Here is a 21,678-nt window from a genome sequence, read left to right on the forward strand (position 1 = left end):
GCCCCCTGATGAAAGAAAACTACTAGGCACTTGGTCTAAGCATTAAACAAAGCTTTAATCAACTGTTTTACAACATGGAGGTCTAGTTGTGTCCTTCACGAGTTCCTGTTAAGAATGTCCTGCGCAAGCTGGGCCCGTGCCTGAGTATTTATACTCTCTCCCTGGACAGCGCCACCCGCAGGCCGCTCAGTATTATTTCATAAGTCTTTCTTTCATGAATGACAAGATTCATGTCACCCCCTTTGAGAAACAAAACTAATTAGGTATGATCGACACAAAGGCTGACAAGTTTGATGGAGCGAATTGCTTGGCTACCATTCCCTTGTGTGATGTCTAGCGCCTTAACCATTACTTGAGACTGCGACAGCATATCCAGCTGTGCTGGATTATTTTTGCACAGCTGAGACACATTAGCAAAGTCTGACGAGGACAGATTTAGGGTCATTTTGAAATGTGCCTCCGGTATAATGTGCTCTATTCAGCTAAATGTGTCGATAGTTGAAAGAGAAAATGAGATTTCTTTTACACAGAAACTACTTCGGATGTTTAGAATCTCAGTTCTGGAAATTGATACTTTACCGAGCTACATCTTCATTTTTCTCTCTCTCTCTCTTCAGCACGCAAGCAGGACATCATCAAGATCACTGAACAGCTCATCGAAGCAATCAACAATGGCGATTTTGAAGCTTACACGTAAGTTCAGGCTGATCCAGGGCAGTAGAATGTACGCCGGGTTTAATGCTGGCTCTCTGAGCAAAGAGGGAGCACCCGCAGTGCGATGGATGAGGCTTTTCATTTGTTAACGTTACAGCTTTGGGCTTGTGTCCCAGTATTGGCTGGTACTTGAACCTGTGAGTAGGTGGCGGGGAAGTGAAGACCAAGGGCAGGCAACTTTAGATCAAGCAAGTCTTCCGGCAAGGCTGTCCCCACTTTGTGGCACTGAATGGTAGGCTGTCGCCTCAACCTCACCTGAGGCTTTCGAAGGAGGTGTTGAGTGTACCTTCACAGTGAGCATCAATCGGGAGGTGGGGTGGGGGGGGTTGTGTGGGGGCGGTGACTCAGCCCCTTAGTGACCGGTTACTGAGAAGTCCTAACAGAGTTCCCGAGGAGCCAGCGTTGTAGAGCAACGGGCGTGAATCATGGCAGCACAGCTCGGCCCCGTGGCATGCTCCTCTTGCACTCTGTGGGAAATCAGGGACACTTCCTGTGTCCCTGACGACCATGTGTGCGGGAAGTGTATCCAGCTGCAGCTACTGGCAGACCGCATTGTGGCGCTGGAGCTTGGAATGGATACATACTGGAGCATTCGCGATGCTGAGGACATCGTGGATAGCACGTTTAGGGAGTTGGTCACACCACAGGTAAAGGCTGCACAGGCAGGAAGGGAATGGGTGACCGCCAGGTAGAGTAGTAGGTGCAGGCAGGTAGTGCAGGGGTCCCCTGTGGCCATCCCCCTCTCAGCAGATATACCAATTTGGATACTGTTGAGGGAGATGGCTTATTGGGGGAAGGCAGCAGTAGCCAACTTCCTGGCACCATGGGTGGTTCTGCTGCACGGGATGGGAGGAAAAAGAGCGGGAGAGCTACAGTGATAGGGGATTCTATTGTAAGGGGAATAGATAGGCATTTCTGCGGCCGCAAATGAGACTCCAGGATGGTATGTTGCCTCCCTGGTGCAAGGGTCAAGGATGTTTCTGAGCGGCTGCAGGGCATTCTGGAAGGGGAGGGTGAACAGCCAGTTGTCGTGGTGCATATAGGTATCAACGATATAGGTAAAAAATGGGATGAGGTCCGAAAAGCTGAATATAGGGAGTTAGGAGGTAAATTTAAAAAAAATAGGACCTCAAAGGTAGTAATCTCAGGATTGCTACCAGTGCCACGTGCTAGTCAGAGTAGAAATAGAAGGATATTTCAGATGAATACGTGGCTAGAGGAATGGTGCAAGGGGGAGAGATTCAAATTCCTGGATCATTGGAACCGGTTCTGGGGGAGGTGGGACCAGTACAATCTGGACGGTTTACACCTGGGCAGGACCGGGACCGATGTCCTAGGGGGAGTCACTAATGTTCCCTCTAATTTTTTTTTGTGTGCGTGGCCCCTTTAACGGGCTTCCGCACTGCGTTTTTTTTTTTTGCATTGTGAAACTGGCAAGTGTTTTGCGCGGGACTTCGAGACCGCCGCCCGGCTTAACGGGAACTTTGGCCGCCACCTTGGTAAGTTGCCGCAGCGCATCCTGTAGCGAGTGCGCACTGCAGCCACGGTGCACCGATGGTGGAGGGGAGTGGGTGTTTTAAGCCAGTGGATGAGGTGCCGATCCCGAACTGAAGCGACCCGTTGAACTTGCGGTGCGTTGGGAATTTTTTTCCGAGGTGGAATTGTGAGTTTTGAGGAGGATGCAAAGAGGCTTCAAGGCGATTTAGACAAGTTGAGTGAGTGGGCAAATACATGGCAGATGCAGTATAACGTGGATAAGTGTGAAGTTATCCACTTCGGTAGAAAAAAACAGAAAGGTAGAGTATTATTTAAATGGTGCTAGATTGGAAAATGCTAATGTACAAAGGGACCTGGGTGTCCTTGTACACCAGTCACTGAAAGCAAACATGCAGGTGCAGCAAGCAGTTAGGAAGGCAAATGGTATGTTGGTCTTCATTGCAAGAGGATTTGAGTACAGGAGCAAGGATGTCTTAGTCCAGTTATACAGGGCCTTGGTGAGACCACAGCTGGAGTACTGTGTGCAGTTTTGGTCTCCTTACCTAAGAAAGGATATACTTGCCATAGAGGGAGTGCAGTGAAGGTTCACCAGACTGATTCCTGGGATGGCAGGACTGTCGTATGAGGAGAGATTGAATCGACTAGGCCTGTATTCACTAGAGTTTAGAAGAATGAGAGGGGATCTCATTGAAACATATAAAATTCTGACGGGGCTAGACAGACTGGATGCAGGGAGGATGTTTCCCCTGGCTGGGGGGGGTCGAGAATGAGGGGTCACAGTCTTGGGATACGGGGTAGGACATTTAGGTCTGAGATGAGAAGAAATTTCTTCAGAGGGTGATGAACCTGTGGAATTCTCTACCATAGAAGGCTGTGGAGGCCAAGTCACTGAATATATTTAAGAAGGAGATAGATAGATTTCTAGACACAAAAGGCATCAAGGGGTATGGGGAGAGAGCGGGAATATGGTATTGAGATAGAGGATCAGCCATGACCATGTTGAATGGCGGAGCAGGCTCAAAGAGCCGAATGGCCGACGACTCCTATTTTTCTGTGTTTCCGTGGGCCCGCTCATTCTACCCGTCCGACGATAAAAAGCAAATTTCTGATACAAAAATTGCATTTAAGGTCTTCATTAAAAAAACAATAGGCCTGAAGAGCAATACAAAATAAGCATGAATAAATGAAAGGTTTGGCAGTGATATTAGCTTTAGTCTGCCGGAGAGAAAATGAGAAGGTGTCACGGAAAAACGCATTACTAGATAGTGCTTTGTGGCTCTATGCTGAATGCGTAAACACATTAAACAGGATACACGGCCTAAACGTTACAGAACTGAGAATTGTGGCACTCTGAATTGTAAACTACTTTTGGGAAAAATAGTTTTAAAATTGCCATTCAAAAATAAGGTGCTCCACCCATGCCGGCTTCCCAGAGCAACGTATCATCTCTTACAGAGGGAACCATAGAATCATAGAAATTTACCGCACAGAAGGAGGCCATTCAGCCCATCATGTCTGTGCCGGAACTTGGCACTGGGAACTTGGCTCACAAGTGTCCCTTTGATCTTTGGGTTTGAACTTCACTATAGATAGATTTTGGTAGGAAGAATAAGGAGGCCACGTACTCCTGAGAGAATGAGTGCCTAAATGGGGTAGAGGAACAGAGGGATCTGTTACAGATGCACAAATCACTAAAAATAGCGGCATAGGTTAATAAGGCCATAAAAAAGGTAAACCAAGCACTGGGGTTCATTTCTAGAGGGCTAGAATTGAAAAGCAGTGAAGTTATGTTAAACTTGTATAGAACCTTGAAAGGTTAGACCACACTTGGAGTACTGTGAACAGTTCTGGTCTCCATATTATAAAAAGGATATGTAAAGGCATTGGAGAAGGTGCAAAAAAGACTTATTAGAATTATACCAGAACTGAGACATTGGGCTGGATTTTCATTGGGCCATGGAGTCGGGATTGGAGGCGTGTGGGGGTTTAAAATCCCAAAATCGGGGGTCCCGACCCCATCCTGCCCCCAACCCGCCTCCATGCCAGTTTCAAGAGGCGAGTAACCGCTCCGCACTGGGACCCGCCTCCCCGAGGCGGGAAGGGGATTAGTGCCAGTGGTTAACAGGCAGTTTTTATGCCTAATCCCTATTTTCATTGTTGAAATGTGGGATTCCCGACAGCTCCAAACCACGGCAAGTTAGCGAGGCGGGCAGTCGGGATGAAGGGCTTGGAGGGGTCGAGATGTCCGGTGTTCAGGTGAGTGATGGGTGCATGAGTGCAGAGGTAAGTGTGTTTGGTCTGTGTAAAGTGTTTAAAGAAGTTCTACTAACCTTTACTTACCTTTACAGCCTTCCTTCCTTCAGGTCTCGGGAGTTCCTCATCTCACCGGCACAGAAAGCAGAATGGCCGCCAGCTGTCAAAATCTGCAGCCTCTGCTTTCTGTTCCGGGGAGATCTCTAAATCATCCTGAGAGGAAGGAATTAACCTGGAGTACAGATTGTGTCAGTGTTTGACAGCTTCAAACAGCTGTCAAACGCTGATATTTCATCTGTCAAAAGCTCTTGACAGATGAAATTTCAATCTGTGACGTCACATGTTGCCAGGTGGTCCTTAATTGGCCTGCTGAGCCCGCTGGGTGGGCTCAACAAGGTCAATCAAGTCTAAATCGCGTGGGTTGGCCACAACTCGATGGAGGTGGGACTACAACCCCAAAAGTTGTAGTCCCGACTCCTCAATGAAAATCCAGCCCATTATATCTATCAGGAAAGATTGAACAGGCTGGGGCTCTTTTCTCTGGAAAAGAGATGATTGAAGGGTGACCTGATAGAGATCTTCAAGATTTTTTTTGAATTCCTTTATGGGATGTGGGCGTCGCTGGCAAGGCCAGCATTTATTGCCCGTCCCTAATTGCCCTCGAGAAGGTGGTGGTGAGCCGCCTTCTTGAACCACTGCAGTCCGTGTGGTGAAGGTGCTCACACAGTGCTGTTAGGGAGGGAGTTCCAGGATTTTGACCCAGCGACGATGAAGGAACAGCCGATATATTTCCAACTCAGGATGATGAGTGACTTGGAGGGAAACTTGGAGGTGGTGGTGTTCCCATGCACCTGCTGCCCTTGTCCTTCTAGGTGGAAGAGGTCGCGGGTTTGGGAGGTGCTGCTGAAGAAGCCTTGGCGAGTTGCTGCAGTGCATCTTGTAGATGGTACACACTGCAGCCACGGTACGCTGGTGGTGGAGGGAGTGAATGTTTATGAAAGGGTTCGATGGGGTAGACATAGAGAAGATGCTTCCACTTGCTGGAAAGACCAGAACTAGGGGCCATAAATATAAGATAGTCACTAATAAATCCAATAGGGAATTCAGGAGAAACTTCTTTACACAGAGAGTGGTTAGAATGTGGAATAAAAAGAGAAAATGCTGGAAACACTCAGCAGGTCAGGCAGCATCTGTGGAGAGAGAAACAGAATCAACGTTTCAGGTCGATGACCCTTCGTCAGAACTGGAAAAAGTTGGAGATGGAACAGGTTTTTAAGCAAGTGTTAGAATGTGGAACTCGCTACCACAGGGAGTGGTTGAGGCAAATAGCATACATGCATTTAAGGGGAAGCTAGATCAGCACATGAGGGAGGTTAAGAGAGGTGAGAGGAGGCTCAAGTGGAGCATAAACACCGGCACAGACTAATCATCGGTTGATGTTTTCGGAGCTGTAGTGTAATAGACACGCAGGGCTGGATTTTCATTGAGGAGAAGGGTAGGAGGCAGGACTACAACTTTCGGGGTTGTAGTCCCGCCTCCATCGAGTTCCAGCCAACCCACGTGGGCCAATTAAGGACCACCCGGCAGCAGGTGATGTCACAGATTGACATTTCATCTGTCGAGACCTTTTGACAGATGAAATATCAGCGTTTGACAGCTGTTTGAAGTTGTCAAACACTGACAATCTGTACTCTTAAGTTAATTCTTTCCTCTCAGGATGATTTAGAGATCTCTCCGGAACAGAAAGCTGATTGCTGCAATTTTTGACATCGCGGCCATTCTGCTTTCTGTGCCGGTGAGATGAGGGACTCCCGAGACCTGAAGGAAGGCTGTAAAGGTATGTAAAACTTCTTTAAACACACCAAACACACTTACCTCTTCACTCATGCACCCATCACTCACGTGAACACCGGACATCTCGACCCCTCCGAGCCCTTCATCCCGACGGCCCGCCTCGCTAACTTGGCGTGGTTTGGAGCCGTCTGGAATCCCACATTTCACTAATAAAAATAGGGATTAGGCTAAAAACTGCCTGTTAACTACCTGTTAACAGGCAGTTAATTGGCACTAATCCCCTTCCCGCCTCAGGGAGGCGGGTTCCAGTGCGGGTCGGATACCCGCCTCCTTTGAAACTGGCATGGAGGCGGGATGGGTTCGTGCCCCCCGATTTCGGGATATTAAACCCCCCACACGCCTCCAATCCCGCCTCCATGGCCCAATGAAAATCCTGCCCGCAGTATTATAACAAACAAGCATTGTTAACGATAACCAACAACCAGGAACAACAACAATTTACCACTCGCACCCGCGTGTGGTATCCGAATTGGTTTCCATACTCACAAGCTGGGGCTCTGGTGTTGCAATATTGGGCAGTTTCCAGATGGCATTGTCTCTCAGACTGACACAAAAAAACCAATATCACATTTCACCACCTGGGACTAGAGGCGTCCAAAATAAAAGCTGAACACAAAGAGCTCTCCTGTTGGGTTCTGCACGTGCCAGCACCCCCGCCCCACAGCAGTATGGATGAGATCTGGAACTCGCCCTGTGACAAGTGAAAACCCCCACAACCTGCTGCCATAATCGCCCATCAATGCTACAGAAAAAAACAATAAGCAAAAGCAGCCCTTCGTGAACTACCTTCAGATTAGTGGAGACTGCTGCAAGTTTCGGTGTCCGAGTACAATCTAAAAAGCTTAACTATACAAGCGCATGAACACTCCGCGCGTCAGGCTGTCTCATAAAGTGGGCCTGTGTAGCTGAGTGAGTCGTGTTGGAAAAACACTCGCTGCCCCGGACAATTATCAATCTGATGGCCATAATGTATCGGGATCCGAAGCACTTCAGCAAAAAAAAAAAAACGACAAAAAGGAGTTGTTTTGCAGAAATGAGTCTGTCGCTGCGAGTGGGAGGTAGAAGGGGCGGATTAAGAACCGTTCCTCGCAACTAAAAAAACCCATCAGACACGGCGTGGTTTTCAACTCTGTGCTAGTTAGCAAGATTTGCCGGTACTTGTAAGGCACTGAATTGGGAATAATGTTAATTAACATGGGGGAGGCGGATGGGGAGGGGGAGATAAAAAGGCACAGAATGTATTGTGCGGGTGTCACCTGCAGGTCAGCCAGTGTACGTGAGTGTGGTGTTCCGAGCCGACACACTACACACACATTAGCTCAGTTCCAACAATTTTAAAGAAAATAATTTTCATTTAAAGTCAAGCAGGTACTCGGTGCTGCCTTGCCAACTCAGACTGGCTGCCTTGGTTTTAAGGATAAAGACCGACTCCCACACTTCTGGAACGACGCATAGCATTTCACTTCCGAAACCAGGCTTCTTTAATTGCAATTCCAATTCATTTATTTCTCCATCTGAGCAGTTCGCATGTCAATCCATCTATAACATAGCCGCAAGTCGTGTTGTTTGTTCAAGCTTAAATTAAAAAAACGCATCAAATTTTATTTCTAGGGAAGCAACCTCACAATATTTAAAAGCAAAATACTGCGGAGGCTGGAAATCTGAAATACGAACAGAAAATGCTGGAAATACTCAGCCGGTCGGGCAGCATCCGTGGAGAGAGAAACAGAGTTAACGTTTCAGGTCAATGACCTTTCGTCAGACCTGGAAAATGTAACCGGTTTTCCCTGCCTCTGTACTTACTTAAAACCTGTTGCATCTCTAACTGTTTCCAGTTCTGACGACAGGTCACCGACCTGAAACGTTGGGCAGGATTTTCATTGTGCTGTGGAGTCGGGATTGGAGGCGTGTGGGGGGTTAAAATCCTGAAATCAGGGGTCCCGCCCCCAAGCCCGCCTTCATGCCAGTTTCAAAGGAGGCGCGTACCCGCCCCGCACTGGGACCCGCCTACCCGAGGGTGGAAGGGGTTAGTGCCAATTAACTGCCTGTTAACAGGTAGTTAACAGACAGTTTTTAGCCTAATCCCTATTTTGAAGGTTGAAGTGTGGGATTCCCGACAGCTCCAAACCATGCCAAGTTAGAGGAGGCGGGCCGTCGGGTTGAAGGACTTGCAGGGGTCAAGATGTCGGTGTTCAGGTGAGTGATGTGTGCATGAGTGCAAAGGTAAGTGTGTTTGGTGTGTCTAAAGTGATTAAAGAAGTGTAAATTACCTTTTCAGCCTTCCTTCCTTTAGGTCCCGGGAGTCCCTCATCTCACCGGCACAGAAAGCAGAATGGCTGCGAACTGTCAAAAGTGACAGCCTGCAGCTTTCTGTGCAGGAGAGATTTCTAACTGAGTCTGTGGAGAAGGACTCGGGTTAGAAGTAAGACTGTCAGTGTTTGACCGCTTCAAACAGCTGTGAAACACTGATATTTCATCTGTCAAAACCTCTTGACAGATGAAATTTCAGTCTGTGACGTCACCTGTTGCCGGGTGGCCCTTAATTGGCCTGCTGAGCCCGCTGGGCAGGCTCAACAAGGTCAATCAAGTTAAAATCACGTGGATTGGCCGCATCTCGATGGAGGTGGGACTACAACCCCGAAAGTTGTAGTCCCGACTCCTGAGTTAAATTCCTGCCCGTTGACTCTGTTTCTCTCTCCACAGATGCTGCCCAACCTGCTGAGTATTTCCAGCATTTTCTCTTTTATTTCCACAATATTTAAGCTCTCCTAATAGTTGAATGGGCAAGTGCTTCACGCGGTGTGATGCTCAGTGATGATGACCCCCCAGGAAGCTCTGGGCCATCAGTTAATCTCAGTTAGGGTAGCAGTGGCCGCAGTACAACTGGCCTCCAACGATCCAGGCTAGGGAGGGTAACAGATAAACATCTTCCAGGGTTCCAGAACCTGGTGGCTATCCAGTGATCCTAGAAAGTATCTGCGTGTGACATGAGATGAGGACAGGATTGGGTTTGATTGCAATTTCACCTGCCCCCTCAGTGGTTCAATAGTCTACTGACACTTGCTATCCGGGCACCCACACGATGAATGGCCACTGCTGTGAGCTATTAAGAACTCAATTGGGGCGATTTTAACCTTAGTCGCTCAGCAGAAGCCTGGCGGGTGGGCGGTTAAAATTGCTCTGGGCTCTTACCTGTCCAAAAGCCGCCACGATCGCAACATCTGCAATTTTAACCCGCTCTCCTGAGCAGGCAACAAGGACACCCGCCCGGAGACAACGGGGTCCTTCTTTTCATCTGCATGTTGCGGCCCGATGACACCATTGAAATCCGACTGTAATTTTAACTCGGGCCTGAGCGGGGACTCCACCTGGAGTTAAAATCGGGACCAATTGTGTTCATGGAAACATGTCCCGGCAAAAGTTACCCGCTGCAAGAGAAGAGGGAAGAAAAAAGGCTGAAACAAAACAAATTGTATATATTATTTACTGCGCTTGGGGCTAGGGGATGCCAGGTTATCAGAAAGAAACAGCAGATAGATATATAATTTATGTAATTTTTTTGACAGTTTAAAGTGTTATGAGACTTTTACAGATAGATAATTGGATAGCTAGGATATAAATAATGTGGTTCCACTTTTTCAAGTTTGGATAATGCTGAATATTTATGGTAAGCTATTTATGAGGTAAAGATGTAAAGGCCTTAGAAAGGATACAGAGGAGGTTTCTCAGGATCTTACCAGGGATGAGGGACTTCAGTTATGAGGAGAGGTTGGAAAAGTCGGGACTGTTGTCCTTGGAACAGAGAAGGTTAAGAGGTGACCTAATAGAGGTTTTCAAGATGATGAGAGGTTTTGATAGAGTAGAGAGAGAAAACTTACTCCCTCTGACAAGTGGGTCAATAACCAGAGGTCACAGATTCAAAATCATTGGAAAAGGATCTCAAGGGGAGATGAGGAGAAATCTTTTCACTCGGAGAGTTGTCGGGATCTGGAACGTTCGACCTGAAAAGGTGGTGGAAGCTGATTCCATTAATAATTTTAAACGGGAGTTGGACAGGTACTAGAGGACGAGCAACTGACAGGGTTACGGACAAAAAGTGGGAGGGCGGGGGGGTGGTGACTGACATAATAAAGACTCACTACGCACTTGGTTGAACATAAAGCAAGGCTTTAATCGACTTGTAACAAAACATGGAGGTCTAGTTAGTAGTCACTAGCTTCCTGTTTCCAGATTGTCTCTGGCCAAGGTGGGCCCACGCCCGAGTATTTATACTCCTCGGATGGCGCCCTCAGCTGGCCGTTCAGTAGTACTTCCTGAGTTACTTCTTGTAGAAGTTGCGATTTATGACAGTGACAAACCACCACTGCTCTTTCAAAGAGCCGGCACAGGCACGACGGGCCGAATGTCCTCCTTCTGTGCTGCAAGTTTCTACGAATCTATAATGAGAAGACAACTGGCCTGCAGTCGATGCACAAGATAATTCTCTTAGGTGCTGTATTAAAGTATAATTTACAGTGCCAGTCATCTAAGATGACTCATGGAGCCGAAAGCACAAGTTCCATGAGTAGCGTGAAAATGTCATGCAGCTAAAGCCCAATATTAATATTTAAATCCTAATTTAAATCAACATTGGGAGGACTACAACACCTGATGAGAAGGAAGAGGTTGGGTGGCCTTTCAAATTAATGCAAAGCTATCAGGAAAAGTGAGAAGGAAGATGAGCATGCCTGTTTAAAGAATAGTTAGAACAGGAGATAATGATAATGTATATTCATATAAACTAATACTCCATTCCCTGAAGGTAATGGAGTGACTAAGACTTCATCTGCTAAATATAGCCAACGTTTCATTGGTACTATCGGTATGGCGGTGGCAGTATCCTTGTAATGTAAAGAAAGAAAGACTTGCATTTCTATAGCGCCTTTCACAACTTCAGCACATTGGTGCTTTACAGCCAATGAAGTACTTTTTTGAAGTGTAGTCACTGTTGTAATGTAGGAAATGCGACAGCCAATTTGTGCACAGCAAGCTCCCACAAACAGCAATGTGATAATGACCAGATCATTTTTTTTAGTGGTGTTGATGGAGGGATAAATATTGGCCCAGACACCGGGGAGAACTCCCCTGCTCTTCCTTGAAATAGTGCCATTGGATCTTTTACATTGATCCGAACAAGCAGATTATCATCTCTTCTGGAAGACGGCACTCCCTCAGCGCGGCACTCCCTCAGCACTGCACTGGGAGTGTCGGCCTAGATTTTGTGCTCAAGTCTCTGGAGTGGGACTCGAACCCACAATCTTCTGACTCAGCGGTGAGTGTGCTGCCCACTGAGCCACGGCTGACACCGTATGGGCCCCTCTTCAGACCTTTGATGCTGTTCAATAAGCGTTTCGTGGGCACAGTTATCCATTAAAACAAAGTAACTGAGATCCTTGTGTAGTTTGACACTGGCACTTGCAGGCTCTTACCTCGGCCTCTGAGGTTTTCTCGTGCTCTTTACTCTCTGAACATTTCTGTAGAGACAGACAGTGGGAAAAGGAAGACATTTTAACTTGGACAGAAGCACCGTTAATAAGGGTTTATTAATATTTAAATGCTAGAGTCATCATGAGGATAAACTGGTATGGCCTTGAATCTTGGAGTAGATGCTGCACTCTGATCGGGAAATAGTGCACCTGATGGGGGGCGGTTGCCATGACAGTTTAGAAATCAGTAGCAGCTTGTTGTAAAAACAGTATAGAAAATAATAAATGAGGCAAAGCTGCTCAGCCCATTTACCTAGTTCGATTATAATCCAGATTTATGTTACAGATGATCTATTTAAACCTGCCCTTCCACTTGTAACTCTTTAAGTACATGTGCACTCAGCTTGTCATTAACCCTTTCACGTCCCCCAAGCACCTCTTTCAGCCGAGAGGACATCGTGAGCAGCACAAGTGTCAATCAGCCCTGCCCCCTTCCCCCTTGCCCAAAGCCCATTCAGTACCTCCCCACATAACATGGCTGAGACAGGGAAATTCAGCGGTGTGGGTCAAATCAATGTTGCAGTTTTCCACATCTCCCATCATTTCAATCCTAATTGATTTTGCATAGCAACCCTAGATCTGATTATCCTTACGTCACCCTATGTTGTATCAGAGAGTGCACAGCATCCACTCCCGCTCGCCATTCTCCAGACGCCTTGACCTCATCTTGCCACTGGGTTCAAATGTGGAGTGGTGGAACAGCAGATAGAGTGAAGCAATCTCTGTGTTAATTTCCCTCTCTTAAATCAATCTCACACGCAAGGGCCTTTCATCTCATATCTCTTGAAAATGAGATGAGAATTCTGGCTGACTTCTCCGATGTCAAAGGACGAGCGATACATGTACAACCAATGATGCCCTATACTCCAGGGGGGGGCAAGCAATGCGGTCAATCTATTAGCCCTTTCCCCTGTTGCTGTTCCCTTGAGCATCCCCCGATTTTAATTGTTCCACCATTGGCGGCTGTGCCTTCAGCTGCCTGGGTCCTAAGCTCTGGAATTCCCTCCCCACACCTCTCCGCCTCTCTACCACTCTTTCCTCCTTTAAGACCCTCCTTAAAACCTACCTCTTTGACCAAGCTTTTGGCCATCTGCCCCCAATATCTCCTTATGTGGCTCGGTGTCAAATTTTGTTTGATAATCGCTCCTGTGAAGCGCCTTGGGACGTTTCACTATATTAAAGGCACTATATAAATACAAGTTGTTGTTGTTGCTGGGACTGGTAGGGATCTGAAGCCGGAAGGTAGAAGGGGACCAGTTTGTGCAGATTTGAAGGGCGAGGGACCCTCCAGGAGACTATGAATGGCCATGCTGAAGCAGTACTGGTTTTGCATGTTTCTCCATATCAATCCAACCTTAATAAAAAAAAACATCCCCTTACAATTTATGAACCCATCAATACTGTTGAAGCTGACATTTGCAAGGCGCGCCTGTTATACTGAATTCCTTTCACAGTGAAATAGGAAATGAAAGTAACTTGAGATGCAATGCAGTTGGCAGGATCTCTTTTGTCGTATTTAACCCCTGGCTGAACATTCCCATTGGAAAGCATGTTGTTGGAGTCAGAGAACCTGAGAAATTGGCTTAAGGTCAGAAAACAGCGAGTTTCAGACTGGAGGATGGCAGACAGTGGTGTTCCCCAAGGGTCAGTGCTGGGGCCACTGCTTTTTTTGATATATATAAATTGACCTGGATATTGGAATTTCTATATTTGCTGATGATACCAAACTTGGGGGTGTGGCAAACAATGAGGATGATACCAATCGACTGCAACAGGACATAGAAAGGCTAGCAGAATGGGCAGACAAGTGCCAGATAGAATTTAATACAGAGAAGTGTGAGGTGATGCATTTTGGCAGAAGGAACAGGGCGAGGCAATATACACTTAATGGCACAGTTTTAAAGAGTGTGCAGGGACAGAAGGACCTGGGAGTTAATGTGCTTAGGACCCTGAAGGTGGCGGGACATACTGAGAGAGTGGTTAACAAGCCATATGGGATCTTGGGCTTCATAAATAGAGGTATTGAGTACAAAAGTGGAGAAGTTATGCTGAATCTTTATAAAGCGCTGGTTAGGCCACAACTGGAGTATTGCGTCCAGTTCTGGTCACCACACTTTAGGAAGGATGTGAAGGCCCTTGAGAGGGTGCAGAGGAGATTTACCAGAATGGTTCCGGGGATGGGGGATCTTAGCTACAAGGACAGGTTGGAGAAGCTGGATTTGTTTTCATTAGAGCAAAGGAGGTTAGGGGTGATTTGATCGAGGTGTACAAGATTATGACAGGTTTGGGTAAGCTAAACGGGGAAAGGCTGTTCCCACTAGTTGATGGTACAAGGACTAGGGGTCACACATTTAAGGTTTTGGGCAAGAGATTTAGTGGGGGGGTGTGAAGAAAATCTTTTTTACGCAGCGAGTGGTGAGGACCTGGAACTCGCTGCTGTCAGAAGTGGTGGAAGCGGAGACACTCAATGTTTTCAAGGGGAGACCGGATAGGCACTTGAGGGAAATAAACTTGCAAGGCTATGGGGATAGAGCGGGGGAATGGGACTGAGTGGATTGATTTACAAAGAGCTGGCACGGACTCGATGGGCCGAATGGCCTCCTTCTGTGCCGTTATGACTCCACCAGTCAAATAGCATTTGTCATCTTGCTGGGTGGGACCAAGCGCTCGATCCAGATGGCCCACCAGTTGTTGCAACTAATTTTTTTGGGGGTGCATAGTCCCTTTAACGGGTCGCGTGGCCGATTCAAAATAACTCTCCCATTTGAAAGGCCAGTCCCGGGCCGCGCGGGACCTCCAGACAGCTGTGCACCCATGTGGCCGCACAGCTCAGTGGGAACATGGTAGCTAGTTGCACCAGTGAAAAGATTACTTCTGTATGGAAATCCAATCCCTCCTACCCATCACTGTTAGCAATTTCATATCCAGATGTCTACCGACCAGTCTCTCAGCTATGTTACCACTGCAGAAAGTGGAGAGGGAATGGTTTTCCTTTGAACCTCCATTAGTTTAACCTTGTTCATATATAATCTGCAGCTCCTTCGACAATATGCATTTCCTCTCCTTTTGCTTAAATCAAGTTTTTAGTTTATTTTCAGCAATGTAGAAATTTCAGCTCTACACCAGTTCCACATCAGAGCGATCTTTTGTTTTATTCGTTCACGGGATGTGGGCGTCGCTGGCGAGGCCAGCATTTATTGCCCATCCCTAATTGCCCTCGAGAAGGTGGTGGTGAGCCGCCGCCTTGAACCGCTGCAGTCCGTGTGGTGAAGGTGCTCCCACAGTGCTGTTGGGGAGGGAGTCCCAGGATTTTGACCCAGCGACGATGAAGGATCGGCGCTATATTTCCAAGTCAGGATGGTGTGTGACTACTCTAACCCCATTTCTGTGCTCTTTCCACATATGCTTCTGTAATTTTCCTTTTGAAATTGTTATCTTAAATATGGTGATTGATTTGGCTCAAGCCACTTGTGTAATGCACTTCACATTCTAATAACCTTGTGCGTGAAAAGTATCAAACCAACCTCTCTTTTGTGTTGCTAGTGCTAAGTAACAGAATTTAGAATCATAGATGCAATTCTATTAACATAACAATTTTTGTCTGAACATGCTCCTGTGAAACACTTTGGGATTTTCTTTTTAAAGGCACAATATAGTTGTTGTTACAGCCCAGAACATGCCATTCAGCCCATCAAGTCTGTGACGGTGTTTTTCTCCACATTAGCAATCTAGTCTAATCCCGAACTCCTGCTCGCCCCCCTATGCCCATTAACATTCCTCTTTTTCAAGCAACTACCTCATTCCCTTTTAAAAGAATTTATGGATGATGCTTCATCACTAGTTTGTGGCAGAGAATTCCACATTCTAACCACCCTCTATGGAAAAAAATCTTTCTTCTAACCTCCCCTTTAATTATTTTCCGTGACTTGTTACATTCTCACTGACCTGTTGAAACAATCCAATACGATTTAAACCTTCATGATCTTGGAAGGCTTCTACCAGGTTGTCAACCCCTTAGGCTTTTCAACTCTGGCTTACAAGAAAGCCCCATCTTCATGAGTCTCTTCAGTCAGTAACTCTTCATCCTTGGTGACATTCCAATGAGTCTACACGTCATCTTTTTTCATCACTTTCATATCCTTCCTATAACAGCTTCCCAAATCTGCACACTAAACTCCCAACTGCAGCCTCACTGAGGTACAAGTACGTGCGAGAGGAGAGAAGCTTGATTGGGGTAACATTCCAGCACAGTGCGAAACAATGGCCCGTAATTTCCAATGGGAGGCTTCCTGCGTGCAGAGGCCTCCTATCGGGGGAAAAAAATCTACGCTCTTACCCGAGGGCTCCCGAGGTCTGGACACTTCCGATCCTGGGCCTCTCCACAGTCGAAATGCGCAGGGCCCACGTATCCCAGGGGGCGCAGGCGGTTCGCAAGCGCCCCTGGGATCACGTGGGCCAGGTGAGCCAATGAAAGAAGGGAATCTCCCTTCATACTTTTGACAGATAGACCTGTCAAAAGTATGAATGGGGATCAATGAAAAAAGACACTAAAACATTAAATAATTTTTTTTTTAATATTTTTAAAATGAGTTAAAATTACATTAAATTAAATACTTTAAACCAAAGTTTAATTTTTTGAAAAAAAGTTTTTTTACAGGGCTAAAAATAAACTTACCTTTTTTAAAAGTATTTTTAAATTATAAATGAGTGGGAATTTTTAAAAACTTTTTAAAACTCTTATGCTGGTAAAAGCAGGCCTTACGCTGCTTTTATCAGGCATAAGATTTCTAAGTGTTTTCAGCCCCCTGCAGAGGCCCTTCTCCAGGGCAGGCGTCCGATTCTGTCAAGAGCTTTCATGACAGATCGGAAATGCCGGTTTTCAGCGCATGTGCTGTGCATACCTCAAACCGGCATTTCCAATGTCCCTACGGGTGTGTACACAGCCCGTGCGCACCCGTAGGGGTCGGAAAATACAGACCAATGTGATCATTTCACCAACCAGTTAATGTAACACTGATGCCTCTTGCAAAAATCCTAATGGAACTCATTTCAATAATGGGGTTCAAGATTGAGCCCCTGCGTTACTGTCAATTCCCAATAATTTTAGAGTACAGTTTTACCCCAGTCTCTTCACTGAAAGTTAACATGCAGGTACAGCAAGCAATTAGGAAAGCAAATGGTATGTTGGCCTTTATTACAAGAGGATTTGAGTATAAGAGTAAAGACGTCTTACTGCAATTATATAGGGCCCTGGTGAGACCACACCTGGAGTATTGTGTACAGTTTTGGTCTCCTTACCTAAGGAAGGATATACTTGGCATAGAGGGAGTGCAACAAAGGTTCACCAGACTGGTTCCTGGGATGGGGGGATTGTCCTATGAGGAGAGATTGAGTAGACTAGGCCTATATTCTCTAGAGTTTAAAAGAATGAGAGATGATCACATTGAAACATACAAAATTTTTACAGGGCTTGACAGGGTAGATGCAGGGAGGATGTTTCCCCTGGCTGGGGAGTCTAGAACCAGGGGTCACAGTCTCAGAATAAGGGGTTGGCCATTTAGGACTGAGATGAGGAGAAATTTCTTCACTCGGAGGGTGGTGAATCTTAGCAATTCTCTACCCCAGAGGGCTGTGGAGGCTCAGTCATTGAGTATATGCAAGACAGAGATCGATAGATTTTTGAATATTAAGGGAATCAAGGAATATGGGGATAGTGCAGGAAAGTGGAGATGAGGTAGAAGATCAGCCATGATCTTATTGAATGGCGGAGCAGGCTCGAGGGGCCGAATGGCCGACTCCTGCTATTTCTTATGTTTTTATGTACAGGGGTTGCATGTGCATCAAGAGCAGTGGAGTTCTCCCCAGCAATGTTCCCCCTGATTTTTTGTTTCATGCGTGGCCCTTTAACTGGCTGCGCGGCCCATTCAAATTTTCACGCATGCGCAGTTTCTTCCATTTAAAAGCCAGTGAGCGACCTGCAGGGGACCTCCAGACCGCTGCCCAGCTTAGCGGGAACATCGCTCCCCAGTGTCCTGTCCAAGATTTATCCGTTAACCAGCATCACTAAAACAGATTATCCGGTCATTATCGCATTGCTGTTTGTGGGAGCTTGCTGTGTGCAAATTGGCTGCAATTTCCTACTTTATAACAGTGACTACACTTCCAAAAAAGTGCTTCATTGGCTGTGAAACGCTTAGGGACGTCCTGAGGTCGTGAAAGGCGCTATAGAAATGCCGGTCTTTTGTTTTAAACGTTACTCTTGTGTACGAAAGCCGGTCTGAAAACTGACGGCTCGTTGTAAAATTTTGAGGAATCTGAACATGAGATGGTATGTTTCTTTCAGGAAGATCTGTGACCCAGGTCTAACCTCATTTGAGCCTGAAGCCCTTGGAAACCTAGTGGAAGGGATGGATTTCCACAAATTTTATTTTGAGAACTGTAAGTATGTGATTTCTTTCTGAAATGCAAAGATATACATTCTACGCATCGCGATTTTCTTCCAGAGTAGGAATGTAGTGGAATATCTCTCATATTCCAATGTTGCACGCTGTCCACCTCGTGGTGCACGGAATGATCAGTCTATCTGCAGGCAAAGATGAGCAATTAGGTCACGTTTTCTTTTGGCCAAATGCCCTTGGTTAGTCGATGAATTTAAGTTATGTTGTGTGTTATATACATACACACACAAGATGACAATGGAGTTGGGACAGAGACTTCAGAAACTCTGCCCACAGAGCCACCTATTGCCAAAGAAAGTAACTACATCATGACAGTTGGCAGAGCAAGATTGAATGGAAAATGGTGATGTCGCAATTTACAATGGTGAATGCTGTACAGATTAGCAGGACACGTGCTTGTGTATGTCGCCCTCCAATATCCGAATCGCCACAGTGCCGGGAGGGAGGAGAGGGGGAAAGAACACCAGGTTTTTTTCTTATTCATTTATGGGATGTGGGCGTCGCTGGCAATGCCAGCCGTTCTTGCCCTTGAGAAGGTGGTGGTGAGCCGCCTTCTTGAACCGCTGCAGTCCGTGTGGTGAAGGTACTCCCACAGTGCTGTTGTGGAGCGAGTTCCAGGATTTTGACCCAGCGACGATGAAGGATCGGCAATACACTTCCAAGTCAGGAAGGCATGTGACTGGGAGGGGAACTTGGAGGTGGTGGTGTTCCCGTGCGCCTGCTGCCCTCGTCCTTCTAGGTGGAAGAGGTCGCGGGTTTGGAGGATGGAGGCTAAGTGTTTCCACACACAGGGAAAAGTGAGAGAAATTCACACGGCTTGTTTCTGGGACAACGCTAGCACTGTGTTGTCCAATACGTTAGCCACTAGCCACATGTGGCGAAATGGGAATCCATGTGTGGCAAATTGGGGGTCCAGATGTGGCAAATTGGGGGTCCAGATGTGGCAAATTGGGAATCCAGATGTGGAAAATTGTATTTCTGATTGCTAAATTAAAATGACTAATGGACACCATTGTTGGGCACTGTGATCCCAATACTCATAATCGCACAGCGTATTGGATGTGAAATTTAACCTTTTTGTGCGTTTGTTGGTAAAATGGTGAGATGAAAAGCAGAGTGTGCAAGTGTCTTTTTGATCATTGTGAGTGCTTCACTTCCTTGCTCACTGAATAGTGGTAGATGTTTGTCACTGGACTATGCACATGTGACGTACATTCACCTGTGTCGTGTGAGTGTGTGTGTACGACGTTTTCTACTGAAGCTAGCGCTTGTGGCTAAAACCGTGTCGGCCCAGCCACACCTGTAGCTAGTGGGCAATTTTATTGGACAACACTGCGCGCAGCGTTCCATCGGCAGAGGCTGAGGTCCAGATCGTGCTGCTGTTAGCTGGGGAGTTGGACGAGGGGCAGGAAGAGACCCTAAAAAGGAACAAAGTACAGGAAACTTTTTTTATCCGGCACCGACGGGACCAGCGTCGTGCCGGTTTATCAAAAAGTCCGGATTACAGAGGGGTATAGTAAAAGGTACGAGAACCCCGTACACGGCCACAGATCCAGGCGTCCCTGTTGCATGGCAACAGGTGCAGGAACCCCGGGCACAGATCCAGGCGTCCCTGTTGCATAGCAACAGGTGCAGGAACCCCGATTACACAGCCACAGATCCAGGAACGGCCACTAATATGAAGTAAAACTTACCTGAACCTACTCCTGAATTTTTCCGGTTAACAGAGATTTCCGGTTATTTAGGTGCCGGTATATCGAGAGTTTCCTGTACTTTTCAAGTGGACGTGATCTGATGCCACTCGTGCAGCGTTTTCATTTCAGCGTTTGTTTTATTTAGTGTTGTCAAAGAACAGTAAGCCAATCCACACTACGATTCTCAACCCCCACGTCCACCTAATCGGGGAGGATGCTGCCTGTATCGCCTACATCCGTCTAACACAGTACATCGACAGCCAGGGTCGGCCAAGGACTACACAATCCGAGGAGACTCGCGTCTGGCACCGTCGCGAGGGGAAGTGGCAGAACATCCACTTTCACTGCTCGGGAGCCCCGGCTGCTCCGCTCCAGTGAACACATTCTGCAGGTAGGGTCCTCTCTACATTTTATCCCATGCTGAGATGTTTTTCTTCCTCCCCTTCCCTTGGCTGAGAAGGTAGGTGACGTAATAAAACTCACTACGCACTTGGTTCGAGCATAAAGCAAGGCTTTAATCAACTTGTTTCAAAACATGGAGGTCTAGTTGTACTTCACTAGTTCCTGTCTTACAAAATGTCCCAGGGCAAGCTGGGCCCACGCCCAAGTATTTATACTCCTTGGACGGCGCCACCAGCTGGCCGTCCAGCATTATTTCACGAGTAGTTTCTTGATGAGATTTATAACAGTCGGTAGTCCCGTTGATGCTGAAGCAGTGGATTGGAGGCGTTGAACAACGGATTGAGGTGACTCGCCCGTGGAGAACATCTCCTTGCCGCTGGTGAAGCCTCCCCCTTTGATAGTCGGGCCCAAGCCAGGAATGTTCCATAAAGAACATAAGAAATAGGAGCAGGAGTCGGCCATTTGGCCCTTTACGCCTGCTCCGCCATTCAATAAGATCATGGCTGATCTTCTACCTCATCTCCACTTTCCTGCCCGATCCCCATATCCCTTGATTCCCTGAATATTCAAAAATCTATCGATCTCTGTCTTGAATATACTCAACGACTGAGCATCCACAGCCCTCTGGGGTAGAGAATCCCAAAGATTCACCACCCTCTGAGTGAAGAAATTTCTCCTCCTCTTGGTCCTAAATGGCCGACCCCTTATTCTGAGACTGTGACCCCTGGTTCTAGACTCCCCAGCCTGGGGAAACATTCTCCCTGCATCTACCCTGTCAAGCCCTGTAAGAAATTTATATGTTTCAATGAAATCACTTCTCATTCTTCTAAACTCTAGAGAATATAGGCCTAGTCTACTCAATCTCTCCTCATAGGACAATCCCCCATCCCAGGAACTAGTCTGGTGAATCTTCATTGCATTCCTTCCATGGCAAGTATATCTTTCCTTAGGTAAGGAGACCAAAACTGTACACAGTACTGCAGGTGTGGTCTTAGCAGGGCCCTATATAATTGCAGTAAGGCGTCTTTACTCTTATAAGAACTAAAGAGAACCAGGTGTGCAAAATGTGTCCTACTGTTGCAGGACTGGACTTGTGAGGGAAGACTGGAGAAACCTGGGCTTGTCATCCTCAAAGAGGCGAATGAGAGGGGTCCTTAATCGAAATATATTCGATACGGGAAAAATGAAATCTCGACCACTACTTCAAACTAAATCACGCTGGTAGCACGAGGGATATGGGGCATAGGCGGCTATGTGGAGTTAGGTCACAGATCAGCCATG

General features: G+C 46.8%; 1 protein-coding gene across 17 annotated transcripts in view; it reads left to right on the forward strand.

Annotated features, from left to right (window-relative positions):
- The window catches only part of LOC147098633 (calcium/calmodulin-dependent protein kinase type II subunit gamma), a 442,156-nt gene that overhangs the window by 413,883 nt on the left and 6,595 nt on the right, over nt 1-21,678 (forward strand). For all 17 annotated transcript variants that reach the window (XM_085970577.1, XM_085970580.1, XM_085970582.1 and 14 more), the window contains 3 exons: nt 618-693; nt 18,187-18,281; nt 20,141-20,386. In XM_085970577.1, the coding sequence (XP_085826703.1) occupies nt 618-693; nt 18,187-18,281; nt 20,141-20,373 (404 nt within the window). In that variant the 3' untranslated portion in view covers nt 20,374-20,386. The remainder of the gene's footprint in view (nt 1-617; nt 694-18,186; nt 18,282-20,140; nt 20,387-21,678) is intronic.

This window comes from Somniosus microcephalus, chromosome 29, assembly GCF_052327205.1.
Source record: "Somniosus microcephalus isolate GS21.2 chromosome 29, FLI_Smic_1.0, whole genome shotgun sequence".
NCBI lineage: Eukaryota > Metazoa > Chordata > Chondrichthyes > Squaliformes > Somniosidae > Somniosus > Somniosus microcephalus.